The 16,235-nt window shown below is 35.6% G+C and overlaps 1 protein-coding gene across 7 annotated transcripts in view; it reads right to left on the bottom strand.

Moving 5' to 3' along the window:
- Positions 1–843: 843 nt before the first annotated feature.
- The window catches only part of PCDH9 (protocadherin 9), an 859,400-nt gene continuing 844,008 nt past the window's right edge, over positions 844–16,235 (bottom strand). For all 7 annotated transcript variants that reach the window (XM_045509147.2, XM_010973565.3, XM_010973563.3 and 4 more), the window contains one exon: positions 844–3,026. In XM_045509147.2, coding sequence (XP_045365103.1) covers positions 2,653–3,026 — 374 coding nt within the window. In that variant the 3' untranslated portion in view covers positions 844–2,652. The remainder of the gene's footprint in view (positions 3,027–16,235) is intronic.

A 16,235-nucleotide genomic window follows, 5' to 3' on the forward strand; every position in this document is an offset into this window, starting at 1 on the left:
GTGAAAAGTGGAGGAAGGGAGTGGGCTGGTAAGGATTCTACTTTTTTCCAGAGTGGCCTATTTTCAGATTCACTCATTCTCTGTGTCCCAGGGCAGGCTCTGTCCCTGTGAAGGAGAGGACTGTGATGCTTCAGACTTCTGGATAAACCTGGTTTATTCAGGGGTGAAGGGTTAGGGCTTCACCTATGGCTGCTGGTCCAAGCAAATACATTTACCTCCACATCTACTCTCTCCTGAGTCTTATAGCCCCTGGAAAAGCTCTAGAGGAAGAGTCAGGCAGGCTTATTTACCCTCAGACTCTTGTCCAGTTGCTCTCCAGTGAATATAAACACATGGCATGTATGTGAGTGTGTCTTACTCTCCTTCGCAGTTTCTGGGTCTATTTTTCCTTATCTGAAAGAAATATAGATGAAGGTTTGGCCCTTGTCTCAAGGACTTAATCCCTGAATAGTTCTCTTCTGCTGTGGCCAGCAATGTGATATATGAGAGTTTGTGTCATGAAATCTTGTTAAAGAGACTAAAAGCCAAGAAGATAACCTCACTCACTAACCAGTGTTACCTGCCCAGTTTCTGACAGGATTTCCCTTTGATGAAACTTGCATGAATCTTGACTAGAAAGTGAACCAGCATTCTCCATGAGTTTCCCTAGAAAATAACTTCATAGATCATTAGGGAAACTTACCTCTAACTTGGAACTATATTTTTTAGAACATAGGTATTAAATCCTTTACATATCTTCCTTGATTTCTATTTAAAAGTTAAGTTTTATCAATGTATCATTTATCTAACAATTAGAGTAAAAATCATTACTTTAGATAGTGACCAAGAATTAACACACTACAGTCAGGAATTCAGAACATTTATTGCAAGAGCTGAATAATTGTAAATAATGTAGAACTGGCAAAGCAGTAACAAGGATAATTGTTTAGATATTTATTCTGTCAAAGTCATCAAACACCCCTCACAAACCGACAAATATGTACTGCAATAAGCAATGCACCCCTAACCCATTATTTTCCATTATACTGTGGAAAAATGTGAATTGCTATTTACAGAGTAATTTTATTTTTGGTAAGAACAAATTAACTATCAGATTAGCAAACCTTTTTTATTTTTTATTTTTTTATTTTTTTTACTTTTAAACTGATGTTGAACTGTGGCATTAAGATAACTTTCACTTCTTTCAATAAAGACATTTTGTTGCATGCTATTTATTTGTTTAAATCATCTGTCATGCCTTAACAAAAACCTCCTAAGAATGTTCGAATTTGGATTTGTTTGCACGTGCAACTGAGATCTTATTAACATTAGGTGTCACTCTGTTGGTTTGACCTAAGTGACGAGATGCTGGTACCTGCCACGCATTGACCAACTATGATAACAAACAGTTAAACAGCAATAATTAGAGATTTATCCCTTTATTTCCCCCAACTAGCCTACCTGGAGAATGTTCTGTTACATCATGAAGGCACAACACATTAAATATTTTGTGGCTATGGTCTAACACTTGTGTTACAACAACATTATTGCATATGAGGATCAACACAAACGGCCATTTCAACAAGGTTGTAGACACACACACGCCCAATTGAAACTAGGTTTGAATAGTAATTTGTCTTCAATATATGCTAATTTTAATACATTAGTTTTGCATGAGTGACAAGCACAGGATAGTATATCACTTTCTGAAGGATAACAATTTCCCATTACTATTTCACTTAATGCTACTAATTAAGTGATTTTGCTTTTGCCTACTTTGAAAATAAGGATGTCAAGAAAATCGGTTCTGAATTTCCAAGCTTTTGCAGAAGTTCTTATTTTTAATATAAAGTTTCCACTATTTATCTTTATTTTTTATAGAATGCCAGCATCATAAGCTATCATAAAAGAAGCAAGATTCCAGAACCTTTTTTTCAACACAAGTGTTTGAGATCTTTTGAACAATGTGTGTCAAGACAGACTACTAACGCAGAAACACCTCACTGAAAGAAACAACGAATATAACAACAAAGAGGCAAAAAAAAGAAAAAAGGAAAGAAGCAACCATAAAACACAGAATTATGCTACAACATTTTTTAGGTGAGCGATATAAGTACACAAAAGTTGTTAATAATAACTTGCTTCTATTTACAAATACTTTAACACTGATTGACTTACAAGTATCCACTAACGTTGTTAACAGCACAATAGGTTTAATGCTTATCTTTTTTAAGTTTCATTTGAAGTATAATGTCAAGTATAGCAGTCCCAGCACAGATCAATGACAAAAAAGCACAATTTTCTAACTGGATATGTTTGTCAGTCACTCTAATCCATGGAACTTTCTTACTCTCCAAATGCATATTCTATTGTTCATAGCAGCAGTCCAGGGTCAAAATAAAATGCAATTAAAAAACAAAAGGATATTTGCACAATGGAGAGATCTCTGAAGAGTTTAATCAATTCTAGTAAAGAAGATCACATGGCTAGTAGAACTGTCTTTCCTCTTGTGGTAAAATATGGTACCCTCCATGGCGCTAACACAAAGTTATGGGTATCCCTGCTCTAAGGGGCATAGCTGTAGAGATCTACTGCATACATAAAGCTCAACACACACGGTATTAGCATGTCTATTTAGATTAAAGTTATTAGGTCCCATTTAGCCTTTGATTTTTAGAGTTGGTGCTCCTTAGGACTCTCCATAGCACCTCCTGCTTGTTTATAAGACTTCAGATTTGCCAGAGGAATGTCTGTCACGTGGCTGCCATTGTTGAAATGGCCTTCAGTGGAGCCATACTGCTTCCGCTCATTGAACTGGTTCCTGTTGCTCTCTTCCTTCCAGGCTCTGGTCAGGGTGTGCCCATTCACAAGCTTGTCCTTCTTGACCCATTCTTTCTGGGGTGCAAAGGTTGAAAGAGGAGATTTAGGGTGTTGATATGGACCCAAGCCAGGAGGCATCCAGCAATTATCAGAGTGACCCAAAACCAAGCACTCTTGAGTGCACATCTCTGTAGCTTCCGCTAATCCTCGGGGGCCCAGAGGCCCATCTGCAAAGGACAAGAGATAGAGAAAATAAGAAAAGAAACTAGTTAGGGTTTTCATTTAAAATGATCTCTTTAGAGAAAAAGTGCATTGGCACTCTCATTTTCTCATGAAAAGTATCTTAAGTAAAGCAATTCAAAGATATTATTTCTCATGCTTTGAAGAATAACATAGGAGGAATAAAATTCTTTGTTGTGGAGGTAAGAATTATCTCTTTTCCTTAAGCCTTCATTTATATCTAGAGATACAGACAAAAAAAGAAAAATAAATAGCTATACAGACAGACAGACACGGGTAAACAGATATACACATGATATATCATTTCTGGTCAACTTTATCCATGGCATATATATTATTACTGACATACATCCTAATTCTCAACAAAAAGCTCATATTCATGAGAAATTATGAAAAACAGAAAAATTTTATGCACAATGTTGAAATATATGTTAACATTACAAGTCTATGAATACAAAATATAAAAGTACTACTTGAAACACAGTATTAAAAAGAACTATGCTAAATGGTTATATAAAATATTGTTCTTTTCCATATAAACCTGTGATTTTTAATATTAAGTCACATGAAATGACTTTGCAACATTTAAAAAAGCTAAATAATTATTTTAAAGAATATTTTAATTAAAGTATATTACTGTAGACTGCAAGCATGGTGAAATCTGAATAAATAAAGACACCATTTGCATCCAAAGACAACATGCGGTTCCTTCCAAGCTTAACCTAGTTGCTACATTTCTAAGTGTATTAAAATAACCCAGATTTCACTGGAGTGAAAGTCTAGCTCAGTTGAGAATTGGATCACATGGAGCCTAATATGCAGATAAAAAAGAAAATCATAGATATTTCTCTTTATTTTTCTACCAGCAGGTAGTCTAAAACATTTTAACCAGGATTAAGTAAACAGGAAGTCAGTTCTTTACTGAAAAACAATAAAAGTCAAATGGTTACAGAAAAATTTGGTTTTTTTGTTGTTGTCTTTTCCCCTTGATTAAATGGTCAAGTGATAAGTGATAGCTTGAAAATTAGGAATTGATTTTATGAACAAGGTTAAGTGGATCGGCAAGAATGCCTGAGGCATAAAGTATTTTCAAAAGCAGAGAGTCATCAGAATAAAAATGTAGAAGAAAATGTGAGCTTGCCTACTCAACAATTAAAATCACTAGACAATCAGAATGTAAGTCTTTGCTAAAACCCAAGTTAGCACTCCTAACATTTTTAAGTGCCCAATAATTGTGGGATTTTTCTGTTTATAACTATTTATCTTAATAATATTCAGGTTATATCTTACATGAAAGAAAAAATAAAAACCTGAGATAGGTAACAGTTGGTGTCAGACACCTGAGATCGCAAAACACAGGCAACATCAGAATGGACACTGGATGTGAAAAAAAAAAAAGTGCCTAAAATGTACACTTAACATACAAACTCAGATTTTAGTCATTTTTGAAATCTGAAGTCTGGGATTTAGAATAATCTTAAAATTCCTTCCCATCAGACCTATATTCCCATCCCCTCAAAGGCAAATAGTTTTGTTTTGTTTAAACACATTCATTACTTACAAATATTTCTCTGACAAACCCACAATGATTTCCTACTTCTTAGGATATTTAATTTAAACTTCTCTATGAGCCTTTCTTTGTCCTCTGAATTCTGCCCATACTTTAAAAGCTCAAACTAATTTCTCTCTTTTAGGTTCGCTTTGGTGTGTTCAGTGACTCTGTAACCACAAAGCCAGTACACGTGGCTTAAACCAATCCCCACTCCTTACATAAGCATCACGGCTTAGAAGATGCTTTTTGCCTGGACTGTTTTCATTTAATGACTTTAATTCTTTCTAGGGCCAGCTTGCTTCCATGTACCACAGTAAGCCTCCCTAACTTGGCCAACTGAAGTCTTATATGCCCTTTGAAGATTCCCCAAATCTTCCTTTATTGATGAATAACATATTTCTTAATTGAGCTCACTCAACTCTTACTTTAATGGCATATTTGTCTTGGGGTGGGGGAGGTCCTACACATTCATGAGCATACATTTTTATTTTTGTTTTCTCTCAACTAGATTTAACATCCATTGATGGCAAAAAAAAAAAAAAAAAAAAGATGACCTATCAGTCTTCTGATTCCTCATAGTGCTAAGCAATAGTGATGATCTATGAACAATGTTAATTGTTAATTAAAATTTTATGAGGTTGAAAATGTTCTAAGGAATTATTAAAGATCTCTTCCATTTAAAAGGCTGACCTTAAGATGCTGATTTCACAAATATCACACCAAAATCTTCCTTCACAACAAATCTCTTTTCCTAGCAATACTTTGTGACAGTTAATAAATGAGTTATTTAACTTTTCTGTTGAATATATTCACTCCATTTTAGACATGAGTGAAGATAATCACCACCCTGATGTATAATGTATCTTGAGGCCTATAAACCAATCCTTAATTTTCACTTTTCCAAAATCATTCAGAAGTTTTTCTTTCCCTGTTAATATCTCCAAAGGAAAAACAAAATACATTATCAGCTACCTCAGAAACATCAATAGCATCAGTTTTTTGCTGAATATATTAAAATGAAAGAATATGCAAGATTATTTTTAAGTAGTCCTATCCAACATACATTGCCATCATATTAAATTAAGACTATTACCCAAGGATTAAGAACAATGTTTGTGCATATATCCATCCATAAGTACATGTGGACTCTTAAGTCTTCAATGCTGAGTGACACATTTTAACAAATAGAGTTTATTCCTTGTTTTTCAAAACTGGTAACATTTATTTATTCCATAAATATTTACTGAGCCTGTTACTATATGCTGACACTGTGACAAGAACCTGGACTACAGTAGTGAACAAAGCAGATGTCAACACTCTCCTCATGGAGTTTCTGGCCTATCCTGGGAAACAAACAATTGCCTTAAAAGCAGGGAACCACCAGGGGAGAAAAGGAAGGAAAAGGAGGCAAGGTTTCGGGAGGCCTGTCTCTTTACAAGGCAACTCGTGGAATTTGTTCTAAGTTTTATCCTTTCTGAAAGTTCTTACTGATAACTGACAGTTTAAGACATTTACAGGTAAAATTTATGTGCACTATACAAAATCTTTCACTTGAAAAATCAAATCTTTTTTCATTAAATAATATGAATTGCTCTTTGAGATTTGTACTTATTGCGCATTCTTGTAAATACATTTGAAGGCTTTTGACAAAGTCTATAAATAAATGTATAGAATTTTTGAGATTCTTAGGTAAGTCTTTTGGGTAGTTGATTGTTATATAAGATTTAAAAATCCATCAGAAGGTGGGACAAAACACAATGATGACATTGATTTTCATTACGTTGAGTCCTAAAGGAGAAAAGGCCACCAGGCAGGGCTACACAGAGGGTTGTGCCAGGAACAGGCTAATGACAAGCCGGAATTGTCCAGGGCAGTTTAAGTACAGTCAAGCAGGATGGGGTTAACTAGATTTCCAGGGGCCTCTCTGTATTGACTGGTTTGAATAATTCCTCAGGCTGTAGGGTGCTGAGGCTATTTCAAGTCACCTGGTACCTGACCCTTGTGGCAATTAAGGTGGGTACATAATGACCTAGGAGTGTGAGCACTCCAGAAGAAAAGTGATGGGATGTAGACTTAGTTAAGGTGGGGATCTGACCAGCCTCTAGCCAGGGTAACAGAACTGGGTCAAGACAGCATTGAAAAAAATAGAAGAAGAAAGAAAAAAAAAAAAGCTATATTAAACTACCTTACACCCATTTGCTTATTGGCTTGAGCTGCATGGTTGGAAAACATACTTTGTTTTTTTCTTTGGCAAGTTTTCATTTTGAGACATGACATTAAATAGGGAAAATTATACTTTCTGAATTTGGACATACATATAATTCCCAGTAATTGCCCTGATAGTAAAAGGAAACACACACACCCATACACACATAGACACATACAACACACATACAAACACTGGGTTTTATTTTGGGAAATAACAATGCCTCTAAGTCTTCTTCCATAAAGTCTGTGTCATGGTGTCATGAATTGATAGAAAGAAATAAAAACATTTTTACTATGAGTTGTTAAAGGGAACAGTCATTCCATTGGTTCCCTAATAGGCCTGGTCCTTTAAAAGTTTATTATCTGAAGCATCTTAAACATTGAATAGTCTCCAGTTAGTTTTTCTCACTTTTAGAACCACTTACTGAATTGTTTTATACATTGAAAATGGAGAAAAACATTCATTAAAAAGCACTGACATCTAATATTGTCATTTTCCAAAATATAATTGAAAATAATATATGATTCTTCATCAAATATATAGCATTTAAAATATCAGGACATTTTTGCTAATATTACAAAATGTATGTGTATTAAAATAGTATCCTTTATCTTTGACACATAATTACCTTTAATGTTATCACTATACTTGTCTTAATTGATGAATAATTTTATTTTTTGTCATACATTTCTTTGACAAGTGTTTTGAATATCTAACATGTATTATGTGTACCAAACATGTGCTGGACATTCTTAGCACATGTTGAGAGTGTGTGTGTGTTCACATGTGCACTTAGATTTTCCCTATGTCCACAATTTTTTCATAAATTTTGATATCCTATTTGCACTACATCATACAATATGTATTTAGAATCCAAATCTGGATTTAAAACTGCTTACAAATGCTTTCTATAATTTCAACATCATACCAGTTTGTTTCCCTTTTCTTAAAGTATTAAAAATCCTCCAGGATTTTTTTTTAACACTGAAATATTTATTGATTTTTTTTTAAAAAAACCTAAATTATTTGTTCCCTTTCACAATCTGCCGTCTATGAGTCTCGTTATCTCTCTTGGTTTCTGAATGTGTAAAGGCACAAGTGCTGATAAAACTGTCAAGCCATCTGTCTCTGCATTTAAATGTTGAAAGCAAAAACAAAAGCACGTAACAAAAGGCTTCTTGAAAGTCATCTTAGTTAATGTTTATATATCAGGTCTCAGTGTATTTCTCTTTCCATCTTTGCACAACTCACCTTCCTGCTCAAAACCAAACAAAATACTTTTTCTATGATTTAAGCATCAATAGCTGTCAGAGAGCAGCTTGAACTGCTGACTTTTAAAGATGTAGGTTTAAAATGTGAAACTTTCCAATTTAATGGATCTCCAGCTATACTTAAATGGTAGTTTACTTGAATGAGTTTTGATATCATTTTACTTTATGCAGGAGCAGAAATGATACCTCATTGATTACCCCCTGCTATAATTAACACGTACCTTCTGGCCCGTTGTCCACTTGTTTTTCAACCTGATCATTTGAAACCCTTTAATTCCAAAGATAGAAATCGATCTTTAAAAAAAAAGTCATGAGACCTTTCATATTTCTGGTTAGGTTTCATATTATATGAAGGTTTGGACTTTCATGTGAAAAATTTTTCCTTAGAATTTTTACTGTTGGGTAAAATAAGACTAAACAGACTGCCAAAATTGAATTGTAAAATAGATAAGTCATTTTTGTATCATTTTGGATTAAATTCATCACATCTCACTCAATTTTTTTTCATTCAATTTTTGTTAAAAAAAATACCTCTTCCATGCAAAACACATCTGACTGTCATGTTATAAATGGCCTTTTTGTGGTAAGAGCACATATCATCATTTTTATACAAAACATTGGTTACATTCCAGTGTTGCTGTACTCCCTCAGAAAAGGTACCATAAAAGGTAGCATGAGTGTGGGATGCAAACAGTTGTGCATCACTAAACATCTTAAAAAGAAAGATGCATCCACTGATTCAAACTTGCAGAAGCAGCTTTCCTGATCTGTAAGTACAGTGATGAAATTACTTGTTCTAAAGAAATTGCCAATTTTATGTAAGCCTTTATCCTATAATTTTGCATTGCACCTGCTATTAATGTACTGAGAAAGATCTTAATTTTCATACTTGCTCCTTGCCTTAATCAATCTTCCTATAATAAAATTGCAGGGAAACAAATAGTCTCATCACTACACTTTTAGTTAATTTTAGTATCTCTAGGAGATCAATACAAAAAAATTACTATTTTTATTGGCTCATTTTCACCCTCAATATATTTCTATTCTTTTTTTTTTTATTTTTTGTGAGGCAAGATGTAGTGGCATAACAAGTTCTTATCGTTTTGTGGATTACCCTGAGTGGAAATCTACAAGTAGATGTTTTATGGAAATCTGCACGGCCCTGAAAGAATGTCAGGTAAAAACTCACTTGATATGCAACCCTATTATCTCCATGCATTATATTTATTAACTTCTGCAGTTACAAATCGAATCAGTCAATTTGCTTCCAATCTCAATATGGTAAAAGTTAATTTTGATTATGAGAATTGGCATGAAAGCAGAGGAAATTGTTCAGCATTGCTCACATTCCCTTGTGATATGTGATTTCTATGTTATGTCACAGTATCCTATGTCCAATTAGTATTTTTAAATCAATGTCACATGGGAATAAATATCACTTATTACTCTGCCTGTATTAGAGAGAAAAACAAGGGGTACAGATTTTATTGCCATTTTAAACTCAGATTTGTATATAAAATAGTGCAGCATAGTTATGTGTACAGTCTCAATCCAAAAACAGCATAGTTATAGGAATATATTTTTCATGCATTCATTCATTCAACAGTTTTTGTTTGATCTCACGTTAGGTTCAAGGGATTGTTGCGTAAAGTATCTAAAATGAGAACAAATCCAGAAATATCAAGTCACATGATCATCACAGCTCAGACAAATGGAAATAGATTCGAGTCCTAGTAAAACAGTAAGTTAGCATGGACTTTGTGAAAGTCGTTTTTGATTCCCTAGCTCCCAGTTTCTCATCTAAAAATTGAGAGTAAAAGACTAGATTTAATGCATGACCTCTTATTCCTTTATTAAACATCACTGCAGTTTGTCATAGTTAATCAAACTTTTCAGCGCCATTTTCATTTCACTAATGAGAAGCCCAAGGCAGGGCAAAGAGATTATGAAACAGTTGCCCTTGTAGATTAGTGTATTACTTAAGTCACATTTAGGTGTTGGAATGTGAAAGTATGTTTAGAACAAGTATTTATATTTCTCAATCTAAGTAAAAACTGAGTGGTTTAATCAGAGTTTCAGCTTATACCTTAAGTTTAAACACAATATTGGGAATGCATCTCCTGTCACCTTGAGAAACAAATGCAAAAATCCCACACCAGCAGGATTTGACAAAACCTTGGTTTAATAAGTAAACAAGGATTAGACATTTTACACATTCCTCATACAGAATTCTTCCCGTGGTCACAGATGAAAAGTCAACATTTGCAGACGGAGCCAGTCCAAAAACAATAACACATGGCCAGCCCAAGAGCAGATTCTCTGCTGGAGAGGCTATTGCCATTTGGACAGACTTCATAGCTCACAAAGAATGGAGAGCACTTCTTTATAAATCTTTATCTTTCTTCTGTGTGTCATGAATTATCAGCTGCCTTTTTCTCATCTTCAGAGCTAACTGCTGAAAGGAACATTATCTTTGATAATTTTATCTATTCAACATTAGCATTTGATATTGTAGTAACTTGAATGGCGATAGTCTAAGATTATTGCTTGCTGAAATTAACTATCAAATTCTGACCAAACTGCTTGAAATAAAACACCTTATTTACATTATTGAAGATCATGTTTACTATCTTCTATAGTTTGCCATATCTTTTAATGATAGTTGATGTCTATCATTTAAAAGTCATTCATATACTGGTATCTCCTGCATTAGTCTCCATTTCTTGCAATTTGCATTATTTCTCAAAAAACATAGTAAATATTATTTGGTGTGCAAAAGGTTTTAAGGGGCAAATCTATAGTATTAAGAAATGAAGTAATTCTTTACAGATGAATTTCAGGTTTAGACCAAGTTTAAAAAGATGCAATTTATATAATTTTCTGTCTTCTTAAAAAAGTTTCAGTTGCTTGTCTGAAACCAGAGCAGCAGTATACAATACTGTGAAGTAATATGTCTTTACACAGCCTCCACTGTTTCCCATATTTCAGATATATTTAATTAGAATGGAAAAAAATGTTGAAGTTAATTTTTCACTTGCCCAGTTTTCTCTGATAATTTTCACCTGGGACACTTATAACTGCAGCCTTGTTCCTCCCCGAGTCTCTGGGCTAGAAATTCTACCTCTCACAGTTTTCAGAGGGCATGGAGATTTGTTCCTGTTTTTTTTAAGCATTGCAAAATTTGGGGAAAATACTTTGCTATGTTATTAAGAATTAAAGGCTTAATAAATTCTGTTCTTTAAAAGATGTCTGAAAGGTTATTTCTCAGATGGAATAAACCATCAATTTTGATGCATGTGACCTGTAGGAGTGTGTGTGTGTGTGTGTGTGTGTGTGTGTTTACACCTGGATTGTCTTACCATAACTGAATTAATATAGCAAAGATCAGTGGTTCTCAAATGTTAATGTGCATATAAACCACCTGGGGAAATTGTTAAAATGCAGAATCTGATTCAGTATATCTGGAGTCCTGAGTTCCCTCATTTCTAACAGTCTCTCAAATGCTGCTGCTGCATTTCAAGGCCCTGGCTTGCAGGTGTAGACACACTGAAGACTTATCCACCTCCATTGGCTACTTTCCTGGTGTTCTACACAGCTCAAGTTCCCAAACTTTGCATGTATCAGAGTTAGCTGGAAGGCTTAACACATAAATTACATGACCACATTCAGGAATTTTGATTCAGTAGTGTTGAGGTGGAGCCCAAGAATTTTCAATTCTAACAAGTCCCCTGTTACTGCCATCTTTTCCTGATTTCTCCAGTACATCACTAGACTCTCCATTTCACTTTCCTTTGATGATACCACAACTTTTTCCAGACTCCTGAATGCTGCAATGCTCAGTGCTCCCTACCTACACCTCTGCTAGGTGAGCTCACATAATTATGTGGCCTTATAAATCTTATATATGCTAGTGATCCCCCAGCTTACATCTTTAGCTCCATATCATTCTTCTGTGGTCAGATTAACAAGTCTGACTCCTGGACCCTCCGCCTCATTTGGATTTCGAATTGGCATTTCCATGTAACATAATCCTTACCATTATACCATTATTTTTCCCAGAACATCTATCCTCCCTGAATTTACCTGCTTCACTGATCACCTGCTTGCCCAATTCAGAAAGGAAAGAGAAAAAAAAAAAAAAAAAGGAGTCAGCTTTGGCACCTGTTAGGCAGAAATACAAAGTTCCCCAACTTAATTCCTAGGACTATAAGCACAGTAGGATATCACACAAGTGGCCATTTTATGATATGGCTGCTATGGACTGAAGGCTTATGTGCCCCCAAGTTCATATGTTGAATTCCTAGCGCCCAATGTGATGGTATTTGGAGGTGGGAACTTTGGGGTGTGATTAAGTTTCAATGAGGTCATGAGGGTGTAGTCCCCACAGTTAGATTAGCGCCCTTATACGGAGGGACCAGGCAGCTGGCTCTTTCTCTCTCTCTCTCTGCCACGTGAGGACACAGCAGTCTTCAAAGCGGAGAGGGCTCTCACCAGACACCGATTTTGCCTACACCTTAACCTTGGTCTTCCCAGCCTCCTGAACTATGAGAAATAAATGTTCCCCGTTTAAACCAGTCTATTGCATTCTGTTACAGCAGCTCATTCTGACTAAAACAACGGCAAGAGGCTTCGCAAATATAATAAAGTCACTCATCAACTAACAAAGTTGATTTTTAGTTAAATACAAGAGACCGTATTAGATGGGCCTAATATAATCATGTGAGCTCTCGAAAATTAGGGCGTTTTCTCCAGCTATTAGCAGAAAGCAGCTCAGAGTCAAAGCACAAGAAAGATTCAATATATCATTGGTGACTTTGAAGATGGAAAGAACTGCACGGGAAGAATCTGAGAAAGCAGCCTCCAATTGCTGACAGCAACCCCAGCTGGGCAGCCAGCAGGACACCAGGGGTCTCAGTCCTACAACCACGAGGAACAGAATTCTGCCAACAATCTGTGTGAGCTAGAAAACTGATTCATCATCAGAGCCTCCAGAAGAGAGTTCCGTTCAGCTGATAACTGAGGTTGGCCTTGTGAGACCCCAGGCATGGCAAGCCCATTTGGACTGCTGAGATAGTAAATGTATGGAAACTGAGGTAATACATTTGTGTGGTTATAACCAGCTAAATTGGGGTGATTTATTACTCAGAAATAGAAAACTAATACAACATCCGTCTTTTACTCAAGATACAGAGTCAATCAACACACTTTTTAGTCTACCCCCCTCCCTGAAAACCCACCACCTCAAGCCACTGTTGTCTCCCAGCAGGGCTTCCTCTTCTCACCCTGACATTCTATGCTCTAGTCCCTAACTAGAGGCATGTTCATACTTATATTAGTTTCCTATTGATGCTGTAACAAATTACCACAAATTTAGTGGCTTCAAACAACATTCTCCTACAGTTTTGGAGGTCAAATGTCTGCAAATCAATTTAACTAAGCTAAAGTCAAAGTGTCAGCCAGGCTGCTTCATTCTGGAAACTCGGAGGGAAAATCCATGCTATTCCTTTTCTTCAGCTTCTAGAGGCCATCTGTGTTTCTTGGTTTCTGGGTCCTTCTTCATTTTCAAAGTACCTTCTCCAATCTCCACTTCTGTTACCACATCACCTCCTCTAACACCTCTTCTAAGGACCACTGTGATGACACTGTGCTGATGTAGATAATCCAGGATAATCTCCTCATCTCAAAATCCTTTCTTTAATCATATCTGCACAGTCCCTTTTGCCAAATAGGATGATACAGTCACACATTTGGGGACTAAGATGTAGATATATTTGAGGGCTATCCAGCCTAACCCAGTATTTAAAGCAGAACACTCCTCTGCTTCCAACCACATCAGAGGAAAAGCCATACTCCTTCCCAGGCCCAGAGAGCCCCCCACACCATCCAGCTCCTATCCACCTCTCTGACATCACATCCACTCAGTCTCTGCCGCCTTCTCTCCTTCACCCCACCTGACTCCCTCTGTCCAAGTACACTTACTTTCTTGCTGTGCCTCAAACAGATCAAGGTAAATGAAGTCCCAGGCGCTTTGAATTTGCTATTATTTGTGCCTGGACTATCCTTCTCCCTGGCCTCACTCTCTCAACTTCATTTAGATGTTTCCTCAAGTGCTGTTCTTCATACAGGCATTTCATGACCATCTTACAAAAATACCCTTTACTCAGTCACTCTCTATTTCCTGACCCAGCTGCACTTCTCTCGATAGCACTCATCACTACTGTCACAGAATACTTATGTGTTAACAGTCTGGCGCCAACACTAAAGTGTAAGCACCACAAAGCTAGGTAGTTGCTTTTAGATGACTGTCTCCTCAACACCTGTCACCATAGCTGGGCATCCTGTAGATGATTACTAGGTAGATTTTGATAGAAAGGAATAAATGAATTTCATTTGGAACCCCAAATCAGTGAGCTAACATAAAAACTCTATGTAAAACACAAGACTAGTCATATACAATCAGAAAATAGTTGGTAATCGAATAGTTTTCACCTGTATTTAAGAAACATTGCTAGGAGTTCACAGCATAAAATTTCACTAAGATAATATTTGGAAAGTCTAAATGGTATAACTGCAAAACAGCTGTATTCTAGAGAACTTGCATGCTACCTTACTTTGGGTCAAAGCAAGTGGAACGCCCTGAGATGAAACATAATTAGGTTGCTTCTTGTATCCCACTGACCTACTTATCAGGCCAAAAGGTCATAATTCCATTCACTCACTGAGCTCTTCAGATGTCTTCAGAAGTCCAGATTCACAGGATACATAACAAAACAATTCTTTAAAGCCTGAAGATTCCAAAGTAATTACTAGCAATTATTCCAAAGCAGATCACTAATGAGATGCTTGTAAGTGTGCAGGATTTAGCCCTTTGGCACAGATATGTACAAGTACATGAAAGGATATTTAGAAAAAATTAAATTGTTTAGGGGTGATATTAAGAACCTAAAAGTAGTTTAGATTCCATAACTTTATTGGCTTACAATCGTTAAGGGATGAAATTACTTTTCACAAATTTTAGGGGAATGTGTGATTTTTAAAAGAGGCTAATATGTCACATTAGATTGCATATAGAATACCATGGTGAAATTCATTATTTAAATTCAGATGTACATAAAGAAAAAGTACTCTAAAAATGAGAATCAGGATGTTATATTTTGCAAGAATTCCCCTAAGGGGGCTGTTGAAAATACCATAGCTTCATTATTGAAAATGGCCTGTATATTGGAGGATTGTGGAGAGAAACCTTGCCCTCTTGATGTATTGCATAGGATCACCATTCTGATCTAAAAATGTATGTTTATCTTTGAATGTACCTTGCAAATGCAGAGAAATCACATCATTAATATAGGTCTTTGAAAGATAAACTTCTCTCTTAAAATAACAAGAATTCCAGGTGAATTTTATAACATTTATATAAATTTGGCTGAAGTTTCCTGCAGTATTTTCTGTTCTGCCTACTGCCAAGTGGTGACTATAATTTTATGAAGACAAGTTAATTTTCTTTAATATTTCACTATTTTATTGGCAGTTGACCATAAGTCCCAGATATTCAAAAGATATAATATTGCCATATTTAACACCCAAAATATTGCCATTGTGATTTTATTTATAATATAAGAATCCTTTATCATTTTTTTCTGAAACAGCACAATTTCATCACAACACCAATGCACTTGAAAATTTTATCAGAAGTATTTTTAGAATTCTCAACATTAAGCTGATGTTTACATATAAATTTTAGGAAAACCAGCATTACTCTCAGAATAAAGCTTCTTAGTGAATGTAAGAAAACAAAATAAGGGAGAGGTACTACCCTTCATTCTATATCTGGGAGAAAAACTCATGGTAAGTAAAATTTGACCTTGTCTTCTGAGGGATTGTCTATTTTCTTCCTCTGGGTTATTACAAAGACTTCTTTGGAGGAGTTATAGCTAATCACGTTTGCTGCCTATCTAGATCTGCTGTCCCTTTGCAATTAAGTATGTTTTTATTATCTTCCAATCTGCCTCATCAAAATGACCTGTCTCTTGGGCATCATTGGTGGTTGGCTACTCTGATATTCTCATTAATCTTACAATGTTATTGAGCAAAATGCTAAGTGTTAGCCTTTGGAAGAATATCTACATGTCAGTAAGAGCCTTAAAAAGCTGCTTCAATGCATACT

This window comes from Camelus bactrianus, chromosome 14 (genome assembly GCF_048773025.1).
Source record: "Camelus bactrianus isolate YW-2024 breed Bactrian camel chromosome 14, ASM4877302v1, whole genome shotgun sequence".
NCBI classification, from domain to species: Eukaryota; Metazoa; Chordata; class Mammalia; order Artiodactyla; family Camelidae; genus Camelus; species Camelus bactrianus.